This window comes from Emydura macquarii, unplaced genomic scaffold, assembly GCF_026122565.2.
Source record: "Emydura macquarii macquarii isolate MOO-44397 ecotype Brisbane River unplaced genomic scaffold, CSIRO-AGI_Emac_v2 contig_2897, whole genome shotgun sequence".
NCBI lineage: Eukaryota > Metazoa > Chordata > Testudines > Chelidae > Emydura > Emydura macquarii.
The window spans coordinates 46,256,841-46,277,969 of NW_027133034.1; the positions used below are offsets into that span (position 1 = coordinate 46,256,841).

The 21,129-nt window shown below is 43.0% G+C and overlaps 2 protein-coding genes across 3 annotated transcripts in view; both read left to right on the forward strand.

Moving 5' to 3' along the window:
* MCCC2 (methylcrotonyl-CoA carboxylase subunit 2) overlaps positions 1 to 2,431 on the forward strand; it is a 65,300-nt gene extending 62,869 nt beyond the window's left edge. For both annotated transcript variants that reach the window (XM_067568449.1, XM_067568450.1), the window contains exon 17: positions 2,030 to 2,431. In XM_067568449.1, coding sequence (XP_067424550.1) covers positions 2,030 to 2,147 — 118 coding nt within the window. In that variant the 3' untranslated portion in view covers positions 2,148 to 2,431. The remainder of the gene's footprint in view (positions 1 to 2,029) is intronic.
* A 14,943-nt stretch (positions 2,432 to 17,374) lies between these two features.
* Positions 17,375 to 19,919, forward strand: CARTPT (CART prepropeptide). The gene is made up of 3 exons (XM_067568639.1): positions 17,375 to 17,518; positions 17,771 to 17,854; positions 18,531 to 19,919. The coding sequence occupies exons 1-3, from the start codon at positions 17,375 to 17,377 to the stop codon at positions 18,636 to 18,638; spliced, it is 336 nt and encodes a 111-aa protein (XP_067424740.1). The 3' UTR covers positions 18,639 to 19,919.
* Positions 19,920 to 21,129: the final 1,210 nt, after the last annotated feature.

Genomic DNA, 21,129 nt, shown 5'->3' on the forward strand with positions numbered 1-21,129 from the left:
TCCTGCAAGGGGATCTGCTGGTGTGGCTCCATGAGGGCATAAGGTTGCCTGCTAACAACTCTCATTGTGGGATAGGAGCCAGAGGGTACATCTACATGGCAAACAAACAAACCCCTGGACAGCTAGTTTCAGAACCTGGATCAACTGACTCAGGCTCACGGGATTTGTGTTCACAGGGCTAAAAAGTGGAATGTAAATGTTACTGCTCAGGCTGGGGTCTGAGCTTTAAGATCCTGCCCCCCTCTCCAGCTTTCAGAGCCCGGGCTCCAGCCCAATGGAGAATGTCTACATTGCTGTTTTTAGCCCCGTAGCATGAGCCATAAGTCATATGTCTATTGACTTGGGCTTTGAGACTCACTGCCGTGGTTGTTTTTTTTTTCTTTGCCATAGTGACAAACAGAGAGAAGACAGGATACAGCCAGGAAAATCCAGAGAAGGGAAAAGCTTAAGTAATAGCTGAGTCTGCTGAGTTTTTATATTTGTTAGTGTTTATATAGTTCATGTCTTAGGAACATCCTGGAAGAAGTGAGTTTCTGGATATCCTGTTTTGTATGAACCCAAATTCATGAATGTAAATAGTTATTTTAAAAATTATTTGCTATGACTTGGTGAAAGTGACACTAACAAATGCTAGAATAAAACAAATTTACAAAATTGTTGCAGACGTCTATTGGTGACTTGGGCTTATAAGTACTTATTCACATACAGTATGCAGTTCTATTTATTCCTTTCTTTAATATTGAGATAAGTGTGCTAAATGTTTTCTTTCCCATGTAATTAGATTTTTTTTTTAAATCCTTAAACAATATAAAATTAACAACTTAAAACTCTAGCCAGAAGGGAAGTATATTTTTGTTCTTGATAAAAATTCCATGTTAGTTACCCATTGATGATCCTTTCAGGTTATTTTAAAACACTTTCAAAAACAAATTTATCAAAAGCAGAGAAGCAATTTAAAGACAGAATAAAATTGTCAGTCATAGCAACACTATAAATGATCTCAGAAAAAAATACAAAATAAGTTGCTCTGTTGGGGGTGAGGAAGAGAATCCCTATTTTTTTAATTATTTAAAGATTTTGCATGTTGTGTTGCAGTCCCTCACAGCTGGTTAAAATTTACACTGATTTACATGGGACTTGAGCTGCAATAGGACTGCAGGATCTGGTTATAAATAAAGTGCCTAGGGAAGTTCAACAGGTAAAATTTAAGGACTTTTGGAATTTTTGCTATGGAGTTCATTTGGAGCAGGATGGGCAAACAGTCCCATACATACTTAACTTCAATTGGGCTGCTTGCATGCTTAACGTTAAGCAAGTGCAAAAGTGCCTGTAAATTTGGGAGGTTAGTTGTTTGGAATTCAAAGGATTTTTTGTTACCATGGTATAGCTTTATGAATTCATTGCTTTCATGGACTTCACTATGACATGGATTAATTTACAACTGTTTAGAAATGGACTTCAGTAAAGAAGATTAGTGAAATAATTGTTGGCAGTCCATAAAAAGAAAAAAAATACTTCAGCACTTTAAATCTTTATGCTTTCATAACTAAACATCTTGAATTGACAGCTAAGAAAAGCCCCAGGAACATTAATTAATGGGATTAGTTTACTTTTATATAGTTATCACCGAGATGGGGAGCCGTTTTCATGACATTGGGGTCTTTTCCATTTATTTCTCTTGAATTTATTTCTCTTAAAAAAATTTTCTCTTGAATTTAGGAAGCCCTTTTCATACTGAAAAAATTGTATGAAGAAGCCCTGTTGAAGTAGGTAGAGATTATCTTAGTCATTTAGTTAAAACTTTATAATTAAATGTAGAAGACAAATAATACAAATAAAAGAGTAGGCTTGAAATTCTGCTTTGTTGCATCAGTGTAAATGTGAAGTAGCTAAATTGTCTTAAATCAGAATGTGGCCCTTTTTTTAATTCTCTCCCTCCAATAGAAATATTTATTCACTTCTGTGTGGCTGAAAGCCTATCTGTTGTAAACTGTTTATATAATTCTTTTATTGTTTGGTCTATTTTCAGGTTATGGGACGATGGAATTATTGACCCAGCTAATACAAGACTTGTTTTGGGTCTGAGTCTTAGTGCAGCTCTAAATGCACCCACCAAGAGGACAGAATTTGGAGTTTTCAGGATGTAATGTGAATGATCCTTTAGACCCTTGTACATTTTTAATCAAGGTTAAAGATTAAATGGACACAGGTAATTCTGAGAAGTTCATACATTTAAATTTTTGATTTAACAATTTTCACACTGCTTAAGGTTGTTTTTTTTAAATATAGTCTGGGATAAGTGCATAATAGCATTTCTGTAATACTGAATCTTGCATTTGGGTGAATAATGCTATCGGCATTAAGTTAGATCCGTTTGTCAGAGAATCACTACTATAATCTCTTTGCCATTAAAATTATGTCCATAAAATGAGTTCTGTTTCTGGTGGTTATCTGTGTTTGTTCCTTTTAAGTCTACATTTTAACTCCAAAATGTAGAAGTTACTCTTGGAGTCAGTCAAACCACCTCCCCATCCCACATTTGTAACTTTTCTGCAAAAAGAATTACAGTGAAGACACCTAATGAGCACAAGACAGCATGAAATCATATATTATGTACCTATTATTCATCATCATTCTTGTCTTTCTCTGTTTTTTTCCCCCAACAATTACTATTCTGTATTGTCACCTGGGGTCAAAACAATTAACAGTGAGTCTGATGGATGCTAGCCAAGCTGAAGTAAACTTGTTGGGAGAGTTAGCAATGGTGCATTGGAGTCAGTGGGAGGAGTTGGGTGCTCAGTATTTTTGAAAACTGGGCCACTATCTCAGGTACCTCCCTTCCAGTGTGATTCTCATGGGTAATTGTAGCTCCATATTGGCTCAGCAGTATGCCCACATGACTAATGATGCCAAATTTTAAGCACAGCTTAAATCTCATTGACTTTAATGCGTTTTAAGCATGTGCTTAAGTGCTTTGCTGAATCAAGGCTTAACATTTCAGTGTAATGGGTTGCTTTGTTAGAGTTCTAGGACTAACATTTTTGTGTGTATCTTTAATATAATGTAACTTGCAGCACCTGAATCTCAAGCATGGCAATTGCTCTTTCCAGAGCTAGGGGTTGAAGATTGTGCCATCTGTGACTGGAGAGGTAATTTTCCTTACCTTGGTACTAGTAATGCCCAAACATCAGGTAGATGAATGCCAAATAGGACGAATAGTGCTGCTACTCATGACTGGAGACCAAGTACCTACATAATTCAGCTACGCAGATATAGATCCTCTCTAGTCCGTATCCTGGCCTGTGGGGAGAAAAAAGATTGTCAGCTTGAAGAAACCACCAGGAAAGCATGCCAAATTTCCAGTACAGTCTTTCCCTATCTTGTGGAGTAGAGGAGAGAAGTACCCCTGGTTCCAGTATGGTGAAGGAAGGAAATACACCTAGCTACCTCTCATCTAGACTCCATGGGGAATAGAAGAGCAAACTGAAACAGGTAGTTGACTGGAGCAGTGGTGGTTATTAGGCTCATAGACTTTAAGGTCAGAAGGGACCATTATGATCATCTAGTCTAACCTCCCGCACATTGCAGGCCACAGAATCTCACCCATCCACTCCTGTAATAGATCCCTAACCTCTGACTGAGTTATTGAAGTCCTCAAATCATGGTTTAAAGACTTCAAGGTACAGAGAAAGGCGAAAAATGCCCAGGGCCTCTGCCCATCTGCCCTGTGGGGAAAATTCCTTCCTGACCCCAAATATGGTGATCAGCTAAACACTGAGCATATGGGTAAGACTCACCAGCCAGTCATCTTGGAAAGAATTCTCTGTAGTAACTGAGAGCTCACCCCATCTAATATCCCATCACAGGCAATTGGGCATATTTACTGCTAGCTGTCAAAGATCAGCTAGTTGCCAAATTAGGCTGTCACATCATACCATCCCCTCCATAAATTTACCAAGCTCAGTCTTGAAGCCAGCAAGGTTTTTTGCCCCCACTACTCTCCTTGGAAGGCTGTTCCAGATCTTCACTCTTCTGATGGCTAGAAACCTTTGTCTAACCTTCGATATTGAGAGGGACCTTAATATTGAAAAAATGTAGCCCAACGCTGGGCCAAATGTTAGGTCCCATGCATACACCCATTTTGCACTAAAGTCTCAAATTTTACTTTGACTGCAAATGATCAGATACCAATTCCTTCCAGTCTATAAGAAGTTGTTCATTCTGCATCATTAAAAGGTTATTTCCATAGCTCTGGATATATCCACTTAATGCTGTACTCATTTGGACATTCTTAATACTGTATTTTGACCCTAACTTGTATAGTTATAAGCGGAATGTTTTAAATACTTGTAGTTAAAACTGCAGTAGGGCAAACAGTTGTATTTTGTTAATTATTTCTTCTTGTACTTGTTACTGCATAACAAGGATTAATAACCAGTGTTGGACGTGCTCTTTGCCCCAGGCAACTTGCTTCTGGAAATATGGAAATATGGTGAGGCTGTCCATATTACTAGGGTTCTGAAACCCCTATGTATATAGAAGCAAGACTGTATATAAAATAAAGCCTAGCAGCATGCTTGAAAACAAAAGTGAAGGTGAATATATATCACCAGTGTCTGCTCAAATAGATACATTACTTCAGGCTTTCAGGCTTCTGCCTCCTTTTTATTATTTCTGTCAGATAAATGATCTGCTAGACCAGTTATTCGAACAGCAGGGGATCACTTTGGCATAATATACTGTGCACGGAAGTATTCCCACAGAGAGAATAATAATGAAATTATTTCAGTAGGGAATAGTAATCAATAATCTTGCGATGTAGCTAATGAAAGTGGATACATTTATATGGATTCATGCCTCAGAGAATGTTCCCTTTTTCTTGCCTGTTATAATGTGAAGGAATAGTTATTTACTTTCACTGCAGTATCTTCAGTCTAATATATGTGTAGCCTCAAGTCAAAACATGTCTCTGGATAAATGGGACTGTTCTGTTCTAACAAAACATCTCCTGAAAAAAGCTCACTATAGCTTTAATCAACACAAGTTTTGTCAAGCCCCTACCAATGTCTGTCTATCGAGAGGAAGACATGAAGCAAAACCTTCCCTGAACACTAATTAAATAATTATCATTTCCCCATCGCATGTAAAACTGCTTTTTAGATAATCTTTTCATGTTAGCATCACGTAGTTTGTACATGGACATTTATTACACACTGCATAGAATATGAAAAAACTGACAGAAGAGACACTACAGAGTGTGCTGAAGTAACAGCTTGTTCTACTTGAGCCTACTGGCTTTGAAGCTTGAGGTGCATCTTTCATGCTGTAATATCTGATGATGATGTGGAGTATATTTACACTGGCGGCCTGTTCCCATATTATTTGCATACTCATCATTTGCATTGAAATCCATGTAGCTGTTTGGGTGGGCAAAGAACATGAGATTGTGAATTTAAATGATAAAGAAATAAGTAGTTTTGTAGAGGAGGTGACTGATGAAGATGACAGGCATGATTTGCCCCATGGTCATCCCATGGGAGAATTGCATTAGTGGATGACAGCTTTAAAATGCAAGTGTAAAGACACAGGAGTCCCACCAGCAGAGGAAGCTTGATAGGTGCACTGAAATATTCTATCTCCTGGCTGCCCTAGCCTTCTCTTCTCCTTCCTACCAGTGCTATCCACTTTTGGGGGCTGTGTTCTCACACTATGGGAATCATAGAAGATTAGGGTTAGAAGAGACCTCAGGAGATTATCTAGTCCAACACCCTGCTCAAAGCAGGACCAACCCCAACTAAATCATCCTAGCCAGGGCTATGTCAAGCTGCACCTTAAAAACCTCTAAGGATGGAGATTCCACCACCTCCCTCGGTTACCCATTCCAGTGCTTCACCACCCTCCTAGGGAAAATTTTTTCCTAATTGCCAACCTAGACCTCCCCCAATTCAACTTCAGACCATTGCTCCTAGTTCTGTCATCTACTACCACTGAGAACAGCCTAGTTCCATCCTCCCTGGAGCCCCCTTTCAGGTAGTTAAAGGCAGCTATCAAATCCCCCTCTTCTCTTCTGCAGACTAAACAAGCCTAGTTCCCTCAGCCTCTCCTCATAAGTCATGTGCTCCGGCCCCCTTATAGTTTTTGTTGCCCTCTGCTGGACTCTTTCCAGTTTATGCACATTCTTTCTGTAGTGAGGGGCCCAAAACTGGACACAATACTACAAATGAGGCCTCACCAGTACTGAATAGAGGGGAATAATTGTTCTTCGAGTGATTGCTCATGTCCATTCCACTATAGGTGAGTGCACACCACTGTGCATGGTTCCTGGAACTTTTTTCCCTTAGGAAACCCCCGTAGGGCCGGCTCTGGTGCCCCCTGGAGTCCGCGCACATGCCGCGGTATATGAGGAGCTGCCAGCCCTACGCCCCCTCAGTCTCTTCTTTCTGCCAACTCCAGCAGTGGGGACGGGGGGTGGGTTGTGGAATGGACATGAGCAACACATCTCGAAGAACATCAGTTACTGGTAAGTAACCTTGTTTTCTTCTTCGAGTGCTTGCTCATGTCCATTCCACTATAGGTGACTAACAAGAAATACCTTGGAGGTGGGTAGGAGTTACCGGTGAGCTGCCCTTAGCACGGCTCTGCCAAATCCCGCGTCCTCTCTTGCTTGCTGAACGATGGCGTAGTGGGACGCGAAGGTATGCACTGACGACCAGGTGGCGGCTTTGCAGATGTCCTGCAGGGGCACTCTCCCCAGGAAGGCTGCAAGGCTTGAGCTCTGGTTGAGTGTGTTGTGATGGTTCCTGGAAGCGGCACCCTCTCCTGCTCATAGCAGAACTTGATGCATGATGTAATTCATGAGGAGATGCACTGGGTGGAGACAAGTGAGCTTTCATCCGGTCCGCCACTGCAATGAAGAGCTGTGTCGATTTCTGGAACGTCTTTGTACGCCCAATGTAGAAGGCCAGGGCTCGTCTCATGTCCAGTGAATGCCATCTCCTCTCCTCCTCCGAACCGTGCGGTTTGGGAAAAAACACAGGGAGAAAAATATCTTGGTTACAATGAAATTGGGAAACCACCTTGGGCAGGAAGGCTGGGTACGGCCTCAACTGCACCTTATCCTTATAGAATACTGTATAAGGGGGCTCCGAGGTCAAGGCCCTAATTTCGGAGACCCTCCTAGCTGAGGTAATGGCCACCAGGAATGCTACCTTCCATGAAAGCATGAGCAGAGGGCATGAAGCCATGGGTTCAAAGGGGGGCCACGTGAGTCTCAAGAAGACCAGGTTGAGGTCCCAGGGAGGCACCGGGTCGCAGACCTGCGAATACAGCCTCTCTATCCCCTTGAGGAACCTGACCGACATGGGATGGGAGAACAGGGATCTCCCCTCTAGTGGCTGATGGAAAGCCAAAATGGCCACCAAGTGAACTTTCAGTGAGGCCAGCGCCAGACCCTGGAGCTTTAGCTGGAGCAGGTACTCCAGGATCGCCTGCAGAGATGAGAGGCTGGGCGGAATGCCCCGGGACTCCGCCCAAGAGGTAAACAGTTTCCACTTAGCCCAATACATGACCTGTGTAGAAGGTTTCCTGCTGCCCAGCAAGACTTGTTGGACCTGCACCAAGCAGGCTCTCTCTCCCTCCATCAGCCACACAGCCTCCAGGCTGTGAGGTGCAGGGAATCTAGGTCTGAGGGATAAAGTTCCAGGAACCGCACACGAGGCCATGCACTTACCTATAGTGGAATGGACATGAGCATGTTTTTCCCTCGATCTGTTGGCACAAGAAATTTTTGTGTTTTGTTCCATTTTGGATTGTCCTCCTGAAATTGTGGAATTTCCTGTGAAATCCATGTCCTGCCCATCTCTTGTACCAGGCTCTTAGAGGAAACTTAAACCTGGTTACTTACCCAAACTACTTAGTCTATGTTACAAACGTCACAAGGGGTGACGTTTATTCCTGTCCGAAGAGCCTAAGTGGCTATTTCGAAGTTTTAAGCAAGAATTAATTGGCGCATAGACTCTGTGTTGATTTTGTGCACAGAGCTGAATAGCAAATTTGTACAAGTCAGCTCTGAGAAGTTGCCGGGTCTGTGGTTTTCCCCTCAGGATTTTTCTGATATGAAGTCTGTGACTTTAATATTCTTGCTAGTTTTTATATGGCTGGAGTCCCAGGACAACTGATCTCTTCTACTAAGAGAATATTTCAGATCTGTTGCTCATGCAGTTGAATTGTTACCTCTTATTAAAGATGATTTCTTTCTAATTTGCTTCTGGTCTCAGTTACTACTTCAAACATAACAACCCTCAATTTAAATTAAATTTCCTTTGCTTTTGTAGATTTCAGTGAAAGACTTAATCCATTTTACTGTGTTGATTCAGAAAGCCAATAGCAGAGTATTTTAAAGATTTTTTTTTAAATAGAGGTTTCTAGATGAATTTGCAAAACACTTAACCAAGTCCATTCCTGTTCAGCAAAGCATTGAAGTATGTGCTTAAAGCTAAGTGTCTGCTTTCAAGGTTCTGATTCAGCAAAACACTTGAGCATATGCTTAATTTTAATTTTTAAGACCTCATAATCTTAAAAACAAGTCCAGCTGTGTAAATATTTCGAGCAAAAAGTAGGATATACATGAATGCTTGCAACCAAACTATTGAATAAATACTCAGTTACTTTGATTTCTGCTTTCATAAATTAGGATTGCAGAGCAGAAATTTGCATTAATTTCTAACTGTAGAGGTTTATGAAAATCATACATAACGCACTTGGTATCTAAATGCTGATAGTCATTAAATGTATTTCCTATTCAAATTTAATCTGCAATGAGTTTAGCATAAACATGGGGATGTTTGCGTGACTTTGATATTTCTGGAGACTATTATTTGGTAATGAAAGGATTGTTTATAGCCCATGCCTGTCCTTATTGATTTAGTGCAAAGTACCTGGAGATAAGAAGGTCTGTGATGCTACAGCACTCAACTGCATTTTTAGTCATAGGACTCATTAGGTCTTGATACTGTGCCAGAAACTACTTACCATATTTGTGGATTATGAAGAGTGACATTTATATTATTTTTGCCATAGGGCTTCTGCTGCTCATGCATCTTTGATGATTGTTGATTATTTTATTTGGTATTTTCCAGATATACATCCTCTTGAAATGTGCATTACCACTCTTTAATGTTTATTGTGGTAGATGTACACAATGTATAAAAACGGATGAGTATGAATCTAGATACAGCAATCGGTAACATTTGTAATTATAGATTTTGGGAATATCATAATCTTGAATGTGGAGCAATATGAATCACAATTTCAATTTTTAAATTAAAGTGCAAGTCCCTAAACTGGAAATGCAAGGGGTTTTAAAAGGGAAAAAAAAAAGCTGAGTTTTTGGGTTTTTGACTTCCTTCCTCTTTGTTTTAATCACATTAAATATATGCTCTCATTTCAAAATACAGGTCAAGCTTTAGTCTTGGATCGGTAGGCAAAGGGCAGCTCAAGGTCCATTGCTCCCCTTTTGCATCTGAGTAGGCTGATTTTTCTGTCCTGTACTGTGGCTAGTTTGCCTCTCATCTTTAGTTTTACTTTTTTTAGAGGAACTCTAAAGTTTATCTGGACCATCATTCCCCCTAAAATACTCCTACCCACAAAAACAAATACATCAGTGTAAGCAGTGGAATAACTATATACTAAATTTGGGGGAGCAGAGAACCAGGAGTGAGAGTGCATTAGTTCTACACCTGCAATGAGGGAAACAATTAGGATAGTGAAAATTGGGGAGGGATGAGAAGAGACACCTTTCAACTTCCCTTCTGTGTGCTCACATGTACAATCCTGAATTGCTATGAATGGCTCACCCACCCAAGAAGCAGACATAAATTTATTAAAGAGACAAAGTGGGTGAGGTAATATCTTTTACTGAACAAACTTCTGTTGGGGAGAGAAACAAGCTGACCTAACTTCTGGTGTAGACAGCACTAGGTCACTGGGAGAATAGCTGCTGACTCTCAGGGAGGAGGAGCACCTACACTGATAGGAGAACCCCTCCCATCAGCGTAGGGTAGTGTCTCCATTGAAGTGCTACAGCAGTGCAGGTGCCGCGTTTTAAATGTAGACAAGTCATGGAGGGAGTAGTCAGTTGTAGACAAGTCATGGAGGGGGTGCTGTGAGCTTGTGATGTACTCCAGAGGAACTGTGCAAGCCTGCAAAACTGCAATACTGCTAAGAATCTGATATATATAGACTTTGAAGTCATTTGCTTTGATCATTTAACATCTCTCTCTTGTGTGTTTCTTTCCTTGTATAATAAACCTTTAGTTTTAGTTACTAAAGGATTGGCTGGCATCATGGTATTTTGGGTAAGATTTAAACCAATATTGATCTGGTAATGTGGCTGACCCTTTGGGGATCAGGAGACCATTTTACACAGTGAGTACGGTTTTAAATAACTTCTCACTTTAGTGCGCCTAGTTGCTAATGGGGAGCCAGAGGCTGAAATGCAATCAAGGGTGCTGTGTTTTTCTTGTTTGGGGCTTCTTGATAACCAGTGTGGGAAATCGGGATCACTGTTTGTGACTGATTGGTGAATCTAACTTCGGTGTTAGCCACCAGTTCTGGGAGAATCTACTCTCCTTTTGCAGCCCTGACCTTGGAATTTTCAGTGGGCTACCCTACGCACAGACAGGTCACAGTCATAAACCATACATCCAGTGTCTTTGTTCAGTCCATGATTTTCAGAGTCTATAAAAGTTACAAATTTAAGCTCCCAGGTTTGTCTTTGGAAGTGTTGTGTATGTTTCCTTTGAGTATGAGGATCAGATATAGAGTGATTGCTCTGTGGAAAATGTTCACCCAAATGTGACTGGGTGTTTTTGTCTTTTATCATTTTCCTGTGTGAGTTCATTCAGAAGTCTCATTTCACCCCCATAGTTGTTGTTGGGGCATTTAGTGCACTGCATGAGATACACCACATGTTGTGATAGGCATGTGCAGGGCCCAGGGATCTTGAAAAGTGTGTTGTGGGGAGTGTTGATTATCGTAGCTGTGGAGCTATGTCTACTGGTTTTGCATCTGTTCTGGCAGGGTTTAGGGCTGCTTTGAGTTGGTGTTGATCCTGGTCTGTGGGAAGCTTCTGATGATGAGCTTGGAGAGGATGCGGGTTGTTGGAAGGCCAGAAGAGGGGGTTCAGGAAAGATTTCTTTCAGAATGTAGTCCCCATCTAGTATGGGTTATAACTGTTTGATGATACCACATATGGGTTCCAGTGCGGGGTGATAGGGGACAACTATGAGTGTGTGGTCAGAGGGAGTTTATTTCAGTACTGAAGCAGGTTCTCTCAGGGTATTTTGGTGGCCCGTTCCATGATGTGATCTACTTCTCTACTGGAGTGTCCTTGTTTGGTGAAGGCGGTTTTTAAGTGTGTTAAGGTATACATCCCAGACTTTCTCCTTGGAGCATGTTTTGTGGTATCTGAGGTCCTGGCTGTAGATATCAAATTACTTGATGTGGTTTGGGGTGGTTACCGGCTCTGTGAAAGTAAGTGTGGTGATCCGTGGCTTTCTTGTATATAGTTGTCTGTAGGGTTCCATTGGTGAAGCTGATGTATAACCCACTAACCCGCTTCCTCCCCTTCTCCCCAACGGTTGGAGAGGTGTTACTGGCCACTTCACCTTGAACGTCCCCTTGAAATGTGTGTTAACTGCTTATGCTAAACAATCTGCTTCACCTTGTATTTAGCTGTGATACTCTGAATACCTTTCCCAGACTTGAAGAAGAGCTCTGGGTAAACTCAAAAACTTCTCTCTCTCACAGACAGAAGTTGGCCCAATAAAAGACATTACCTCACCCCCCTTTGTCTCTCTAATATCCTCAGACCAACACAACTACAACAACTTTGTATATATCAATTGTATTGCAGATTTCTCTTGGGAATGCTGATAAGTGCTGTATAAACACATAGGTGGACATAGTGCCTGCTCCAAAGATCAAGGAAAAACAAGACTCACATAAATGTGATAAACCAATAAGGGCACGAGGGAGAAGAAGGTAACAGTAACAAGGTCATGCAAGCAATGTCTATGACTTAATGGTTCAGAATCATTTAACTGATTTAAAAATATGTTAAAAATTCCCAATCAAACCGTAACTCTCTGTGTCCCCCTTTAGCATTTGCCTCTCCATTTGGAAAATATAACCCTAGGTTTTGTGGCTCTTATTTTTATATTGTATTTATTTTCTCTCTCGTTTGTAGGCTGTTCCTAACTGCCCCCCTGGCCACCACTATTAGTTCCATTTTAACATGATTTATCTCCTAGTTCTTCTGTCTACACTAGTCCTCCTCCCCATGGGGCAGCTACTTCACAATGGTAGACCAAGGCCCCACTCTCTGTTGTTGGCCAGTGGGCAGAGCTGATGAGTCTTTTTAGTGGCAGAAAGTCTATTAATCAATTATACACACTGATGCACTGTTGTCTGAGGCTATGGAGATGCTACTGAGGCTGCCCATTACTCAACTCATTGACTTAGGCCATGTCTACACTACAGAATTATGTTGACCTCAGTTATGTCCGCATACAGCTTGTGCGTGTCTATACTACACTCCTTGTGTTGGCAGTATGCATCCTCACCAGGACTGCTTGTAGTGATGCAGAGTGCAGTGCACCATGGGTATCTATCCTCATGTGCAATTCCTCATGGGACTAAAACACGTCACGCAGAGGTGACTGGGAGCATAGGTTCAATTTCCCATAACACAGTGTTCTCCATCCCACAGTATTTCGCACCTGTTTTCAAAATCCCTGCAAACCCACATGTCCCTCCTTGCTGTCCGCCATCTCTGATAGAAGCCTGGATCCTGCGCAACTCAACACTGTTGTGATGAGCATTGCGAGCACAGGACCTCTGATCCTGCAGTATTTACAGAGTTGCAAGAGAAGCTGCAGGGAACGTGATGGTTCCTTGGAGGTTAGATTGCTGTGGGACATAAAAAGAAAAAATCAAAGGTTGTTGGCAGCGTTCATGGAGTAGCTGTAGGTGGTGGAGCCCCAGTTCTGGGCCTGAGAAACAAGCACTGACTCGTGGGATCACATTGTCAAGCAGGTTTGGAATGATGAGCAGTGGCTGTGGAGCTTCCGGATGCATTCCTGAATCTGTGTGCCAAACTCACCCCACCCATTCAGTGCAGGGACACCAAAATGAGAGCATAGACAGTTGAGAAGTGAGTGGTGATTGCATTGTGGAAACTTGCAATGCCAGATTGCTACCGATAGGTCGGGAATCAATTTGGAGTTGGGAAATCCACCGCAGGGGCTAGTGTGATGCAAGTGTACGAGGCCATTAATCACCTCCTGCTACGCAGGACTGACTCTGGGCAGTGTGCAGGCCATAATGGATGGTTTTGCAGCAATGGGCTTCCTAAACTGTGGTGGGGTGATAGAAGGCACACACATCCCTATTTTAGCACCAGACTACCTTGCCGCAGAGTACATCAGCAGAAACGGCTGCCGTTCTATGGTAATGCAAGCGCTGGTGGATCACTGGGGACGCTTTACTGACATCAGTGTGGGTTGGTCAGGGAAGGTACATAATGCATGCATCAGCTGCTACCAGGGACTTTCTTTCCTGACCAGCAGATTACCATTGGGAATGTTGAAATGCCAATAATGATCCTGGGAAATCCAACTACCCCTTGCTCCTGTGGCCCATGATTCCATACATCAGCCATTTCGACTGCACCAAGGAGAGCTTCAATGACAAGCTGAGCAGGTGCCAAATGACAGTTGAATGTGCCTTTGGTGGTTTGAAAGTCACTGGTGGTGTCTATTTATGAGATTGGAACTCAGTGGAAAAAAAAATCCCAATGATTATAGCTGCTTCTTGTGTCCTGCATGATATCTGTGAAGCAAAGGGTGGAAAATTTCTGCCGGGGTGGAGGGCAGAGGTGGAGTGGTTGGCTGCTGATTTTGAATAAGCAGATACTGGGGCTATAAGAAGAGCACAACGTGGAGCTCTATGGCTCACAGAGGCTTTGAAAGACGGTTTTAATAGTGATCCAGAGTAGTGTGCTCTACCTGGCCTTGCTTTGTTTCAGACAGGTATGAACCGTGTAGTGAATGCTGCGTGTGTAGGAATATAAAACTGCCAGTGCACCTTGTTAATGCTGTCTGTGAGTGATGCTCTGGGTCCTGTGACAAAATGAAGTTACAGGAAATTGGTGGGTGTTAGACCTGCTCAGCACTAGCCAGCGCATGGGATGAACTAATAAAGATTAATTATGTTTAAAAAAATAAAATGTTATTCTGTAATCATGCAAATAAAAGAACGTTTATAACTTAATAAAACTTGAGGAAGGGGAAAGAACCGTCATTTCCATTTCAGATGCATGTACACCAGCCATGTCTTTCACAGGTAAGTGTATGTGCAGCTGTGATTTTTTTAATGTCCTCTGGGGTTGGGGATAGTACAGCGGCCCCATATGCCATGTGGAATTTAGTTGGGGGGGTTCTAAGAGGTCTTAATGTGGAGTTCTCAATGGGCTGCAGAGGGAGGAGAGTACAGGATTGTTGAACCTGCAGGTCCACCAGAGTCTGCAGCATCTCTGTTTGCTGTCTGACAAGTGCAAGCATCTCCTGCTGCATGTCACTCTCCTTTTCTTGTCTCTTTCTCCTTTCCGCCCTGTCTTTGTCCATGCTGTCCGCAAGGTGATCCTCCAAGCCCTGTGCTCATTCTCTGATGCAGCACTGGCTTGCGGGATCTCCTGGAACATGTCATCCCGAGTCCTCTTCTTTCTCCTCCTTATCTGGCTCAGGTGTTCCACTGGTGTGGAGCGGGAGACCCTCCAGGCCACAATACCAGCAGCTAAAGATACAACAAAACAGAGGTACTATTGTCAGTGTATTCACAACAGAAATTGAAACTTAGGATACTGAATTTATACCTCTTGATCCACTCAAATTGCAAGTCCTACATTCTCACTTCTCTTTGGGATTGACACAGCATGGCACCAGTCACAGCACCAGCCATGCTATGGCTCTGGAGGTGCGGGGGAAGTGGGGAGGGACTAACTCTCAGCCATGAGTATAGTGTTAGGTCTGAACGGAACTGAATAACAGCACCATTTGCCACAGGTGGTGGTGATTTTAGCTGATATTTCACTCCTGAGGTTAACAGAAATAGAAAGAGCACAGCTACTGTGGGCATCATGGTGCCTCCTGAGGACCGTATGCTACTAGCCTGTGTACTGCAATGATGATGGCTGAATTAATCACTTAGTGGTGTGGGAAAGCGTCCTACCATGGCAGAAGAAATAAAGCAACCCTCCCTAGAAACCTTTGGCAGAGGATTGCAGACTGCCTCTATGGAAGTTTCATTGAGATCTCTATAGACGATTCCTGGAACATCCTGGTGCACATAAACAAACTGCTCAAAAGTTGTTTCACTACCTCTTCTGGCACAAGTAAAAAAGTAAATCAACAGATGTATCCTGCTGCTTTGTGGGTTCTATCTCTGCAATTTCAAAGCAAATTGCATCCTTGCCTGGCATCAGACTTGCCTGTGTGCGCCTCTTGGGACTGGCTGGACTGTAGTGGGGTCAAAAACATGTTCTTGCTCGCTGTGCAGATGGATCCCCTGGTCTGTGCCCCATACTCCTCCTCCTTGCTGTTCACAGTGGGGAAGGCCTGTGCAAAGTTAAGCAATCAAAAGTTAGGAATTGCCTGAATTAAGGTTGCTCATGTAACTTTAGTTTGGCTCCATTGTATGCATTATGATATAATCTTTATATGATCACATAGTAGTTTTTTCTATAGGACCCCTGTATCATTCAGTGCACTGATAGACCATGCTCTGGAGATGACTCAGGGTTGAGTAGAGAGGGAGGCATTTGGCTATAGTACTCCTGACTCATTTGTTGCACAAATAGGAAGGTGTGTAGTGAATGATGCAGGGGCTGCAGGAAAAGAAAGGATGGTCTTACGGTTAAGCCAGTTGAATGCTGGCCTGGAGAACTGGATTCTGTCTTTGCCTCTGCCACTGAGTTCCTATGTGATGCTGGACAATCAAGTCACTTAAAATTAACTTTTCACAAGTGGGTACTAATTGCGTGTTCCTCATTTTATGGCTGTCTAGCTGAAGACCTTGGGATCTGATTTGCACAAGTGCTGAGCGAACACTCAGCTGCAACTGAAGACAAAAGGTGGGTTGGCTTTGAACGTAAGTGTTATAAAATGTGAAGTACTCTGAAAAATCAGCTCCTAAGTGCCTCAAATTGGACACCCACAGTTAGTGATGTTGGCATTGTGCTTCGGTTCCTGTGTATACAATGGGGCTGCAGTATGCAGTGTTGTAGCTGTGTTGGTCCCAGGATATTAAAGAGACAAGGTGGGTGAGGTAATGTCTGTTACTGGAGCAACTTCTGGTGGGGGGGGGGGGAGGAGAGGAACTTTGGAGCCACAGAGCGCTCTTCGAGCGCAGCATTGGTTTTTTCACTCTGATCAGTTGTCATTTTTTCCTTTCCCTTGTTGCTCAGCTAGTCGGTGTTTCCTCTGCCCGTGTGTGGAATGTAACCTAAGAAATCAGATTGCTAAAACAAAAGGTGAGCAGTTCATTTAAGGTGTTATTAACAACAGGGCCAAGGGACATATTTAAACATGGCTTTCTGGTGATGTATCCTTTCAGCTTCATTGATGGTTAGAGCTGCTCAATAGTTGAGACAGCAGCTGAATCAGCTCGTCCAGGCACAGTGATGAAATTCACCAACTAGTACAGGTGGTGAATAGTGTTTGACCAAGATATTGGGATAAAAACTGCACCAACACAAAAGCTCTGTGCAGCATTTATGAGTCTATCGCAGCTACTCTTACAAACCATTCCCTGAGCATTTTGGACTCCTTTTATGGGTATCTGAACACGGGGACTGCTTGCTGCTTTAGCCACCCAGGGCCTTTGAAAAATATTTTGAAAAATCTGAATGGGCCTTCAGAGGAAAAACTCCAATTCCCCCTCCCCATCCGCAATCTGCTTGTCCTCGGGGCTGCAAGGGTCAGGAGGTAACTGAGGCAGGGGCCCCATTACAGTCAGACAAGCCACTTAGGACACGGATTCTGCTAGTTGCTGTTAAAGTCAGCTGCTCATTAGCTGGCCCCTAAAGGCTCCCGTCCCCTTTCCCTGCCCTGCTGCCCCCTGCGGTCATTGCCTGCAGCCAGGAGCCTTCGCCAGCAGGTCTCGCTGCTACTGCCAGCGCCTGAGCGAGCCTCCGGCGGGGGCCATTGACGTAGCGCGCTGCAAGGGCTCTGCCAACAGGTGGCCCGGCCCAGCCTCCCCCGCCCCCAGCGCGCTCTATAAAGAAGGGGCTCGGCCGGCTCCGCGGCGCTTCAGCACCATGGAGAGCACCCGCCTCCTCGCGCTCCTGAGCGCCGCCTTCGTGCTGCTGCTCGGCGCCCGCGGCCAGGAGGAGCCGGAGCTGCAGCCTCGCGCCCTGGACCTCTACTCCACCATGGAGGACACCTCCCACGAGAAAGAGCTGGTAGGTGCCCGCACGGAGGGAGGGAGGGACGGGCGCTCAGCCGAGCCACGTGCGCGCCTCCCGGAGACGCGAGGGCTGGGGGAGCCCCGGCTGGGATCCTTCCCCCTCGCGAGGTACCTGGCGCCTGGGTATTTCAGGCCGCCGCCGCCCGGGGTGAGAGCAGCAGCAAGGAAGGGCCGGCAGGGAGCCCGTCCGAGCTGTCTGTGAGCGGAGGGCAGCGGCCGGCTGATCAGCAAGTTTGTGTCTTTGCAGATCGACGCGCTGCAGGAGGTCCTGGAGAAGCTGAAAAGTAAAAGGATCCCGGTTTACGAGAAGAAGTTCGGCCAAGTCCCCATGGTGAGTGATTTCAGCGCCGGGTTCTGTAAAATGTTTCCCAGGCCAAAAATGTGCTGTCCCCACTCCAGCAGGGTAAGTGCCACTAAGTCTATTTATCTGAAAACTCAGCATAACCTGAGCGATCGGATTAGACCGTGAAACTGAATTGTACAAATACTTGGAAGATAACAGTGGGGGGAGACACGGATCTCAAATACACAGGCCTGAGGGTGTAAATCTGGAGTCAATCCAGTGCCTTCCGTAGATTTACACCTGTGTTACTGAGATCAGGATCTGTACCCACCTCTCAATCTGTGAATGAGATACTTTCCTGGGAAAATATCTTTGTAGTTCATTGAGCTGATCACTTTTTAGTAAGGCTTCTGTTTAATTTCTGCAGTATAAGATACTTGGGTTTGGCTCCCACTGCTGGCCAATTCAGTCTTTAACATTCTTGCTGTAAATGTCACTTTTCTTACTCCATCTCGAAACAACGGAGGTGGAAACTGAAGCAATTTTAAACAAATGTGACCAAAAATGAGGGACATTGAGATAAATGTTCTGGTAGCTGAAAGTAAATAATGTATGTAGCACCTAGGGCACACTGGGTGCTGTAAAAATAACCAGGAATTGAGACCTTGACCATGTCCGTGTGCTTTGCTCTGTACTGTGCCTAAGAGTTTGTTGCTATTTACAGTGTGATGCTGGCGAGCAGTGTGCAGTGAGGAAAGGAGCTAGAATTGGGAAGCTCTGCGACTGTCCAAGAGGAACATCTTGTAACTCTTTTCTTTTGAAATGCTTGTAAAGAATTCCTCAAGGAGCAACAACAAAAGGACCCAATGACCTTGCCTGAAAGTAATATCTGTGCTAACCTGAAGATAGTGGAGAGAACTTTTTGTGGTTTGTTATTCAGAGAAAGTCAGTTAGAAAGTCTAATGGTACCAGTGCAATGCCATGTCTGACGTTCAGCATTTGTACTCTCTTTCTCTGTTTAATTTTGTCAGTCAAAATATGTGTATCACTGTGTAAAGGAGTTTATCTTATATTTGGAAATTGTATTTTTGTATGTGGAATGTCCCCATGAAAATTAGATCTAGACAGCACTTGTAAATTACAGGCCTCTCCAGAAATGAAATGAGGGGGAAACAAAGACAAAATAATACAGCATGTACAAATTATACATAGCAATGTTTTTAATCTATTGCCTTTTTGCATTACAATCTATAAGACTGCCTCATGCTAGGGAAATTGTATGATTGACTACGTCACCATTATATCTTAACAGAACAATATTGAAACACCATTCTGCTGACCAGCCAATTTGGCTGCTGCAAATATCAGTTAGAGCCACCAAAGTCCAGCTTTGGTGTCTCACTCCATGAGCTGAAAGAATGGAGGCACTTTGGATGTAGCATGCTCATTCCTTAGAAGAGGGTGGGAAGTGCCTCATTGCTAAATAACAACTCTCCTGGAAAAATAAGCAGTGGATTTGAGCGGTCTGTCCAGTCTTCCTTGGTCTGAAGGATGACTGCTTTTTGATTTGGAACTCAAAGATATATATGAGTGTGCGGGGCTAACCCTGGGAAATATGAAGATCCTCCGGTTTTCATCAGAGATGCAGAGGAACTTCTATGAGAAAAACACTCTGGCCCCATATCTTCAGTCAGTTAAATACACACAACTCCATAAGCACCAGGAGAAGAGTGTTCATGCCTCTGCGTGTAGAATTTAACCCACCCTGTAGATTTAAGGATGATAATCCTACAATATTAATCAAACACTTGAGGAAATCTTGCATGAAAACTGATGGTATTCACTGATATAGGAACATCTCCCTGTCTGGTTAATCAATTGCTTTCCCAGAGCTATTGTAGAGAGAAACTGTCTAGATTCATTACAAAATGATGCAGAATGTTCAATTATTTAAAGGCACATGAGATAAATTATTCACATATTTCTATAACAAACTGATGTAAAGCGTCGAAATATATATGTTTCCTACATGTTTCATAGGTGTCCTATATGTTTAAAAAAGTCAAAATGTGCTTTCAACCTTTATTTAGTCACTGTTAATAAAATCATTGTTACAAGAACAATGTTTGGAAAAAGTTTTAATTTTGTCCACAAGCACTGCAAGGAATTTCTTTTGTAATCTGTAACAGAGTTTAGCTTTCTTTTGTTTTAGTAATATCTGCATTATTAATACATTTTGGACCAGATTGTCAGAGCTCCCATCTGCAAAAATGCAGATCAGTTACCATGATTGTGCATACAAATGGCATAGACTGCATGTGCAAATGGACAGTTGGATACTTAAAAAAAGACATTTCTGCTGCAATGTCTTGATTTTTATGTACAAACTGAGGCTTAGCTTCATAATTCAGTTAATTAAAATTCCTGCATATGTGTAAGATATTGCCCAAATATCATAATCAAATAGCTCAGTTAGTGCTCCTCCTTTACACTGGGAGGCATATGTCAGGACTCAAAGGGACAGATTCATAACTTGTCATTAAGGCAAGGTTGTTGCATGACTTAGTTTTTTGCCATTGAATATAAGTTAATACATAGGTAAGGGTGGTTGGTGATATGTTGTCTCCTTGCAGGACATTGAGTTGAGCAAACTCAAACTTCTGAAAACCAAGAAATGTACACTTACGGTTGCCCATGCATCCTTAACTCTGCCCCTTTTCAGCAATGCCCCAATAGACCCTTTTAACACACACACCTTTATTCTGCTAATCTCATAGTTGCTGAACTGTACAAATTCTTCACTTCTTTTTACAACCTTTTTACTCTCACCCACAGGATTCCACCTAACCCTATTAAATGATAAAAAGAAAAAAAATGCCCCTGCCACCTTCCCTCTAATTTGTATCAGCAATGCCGCAGTATTCACATAGCACATATTCACACTGGTCCTTGACACCATAAAATCAGAAGGTTCAAGCTCCTGATGTACACTTACACATTTAGCCAACTGCCCAGAAAGAATAACAATTTAAGAACTGCTTTACAGACTTTTACAACTGCCTTACTCTGAGGCTATGTCTACATTTGCACTGCCTGTGTGTTAACAGATTGTATTGAAACATTGCTGAAAAAGGGCAGAGTTATGGTTGCACAGGCACCCTTAACTCCACATTGCCTGGTTTTTCAGAAGTTTGAATTTTGCTCAACTCAGCATGCTGCAAAGGGCGGGAGTGGGGGTGCGGGCAACATATCACCAAGCAACCTTGACTCTGCACTAACTTAGCTTTTTACCATTGAATGGTTTGGGGCTTTTTGAACAGGAA

What these genes read in the sequence shown, in the direction of transcription:
- CARTPT (XM_067568639.1), top strand. Translation starts at nt 17,375, where the DNA reads ATGGAGAGCACCCGCCTCCTCGCGCTCCTGAGCGCCGCCTTCGTGCTG. An exon ending in CCTCCCACGAGAAAGAGCTG is followed by an intron (nt 17,519 to 17,770) that starts GTAGGTGCCCGC and finishes GTGTCTTTGCAG; the next exon opens with ATCGACGCGCTGCAGGAGGT. An exon ending in AGTTCGGCCAAGTCCCCATG is followed by an intron (nt 17,855 to 18,530) that starts GTGAGTGATTTC and finishes TGCTATTTACAG; the next exon opens with TGTGATGCTGGCGAGCAGTG.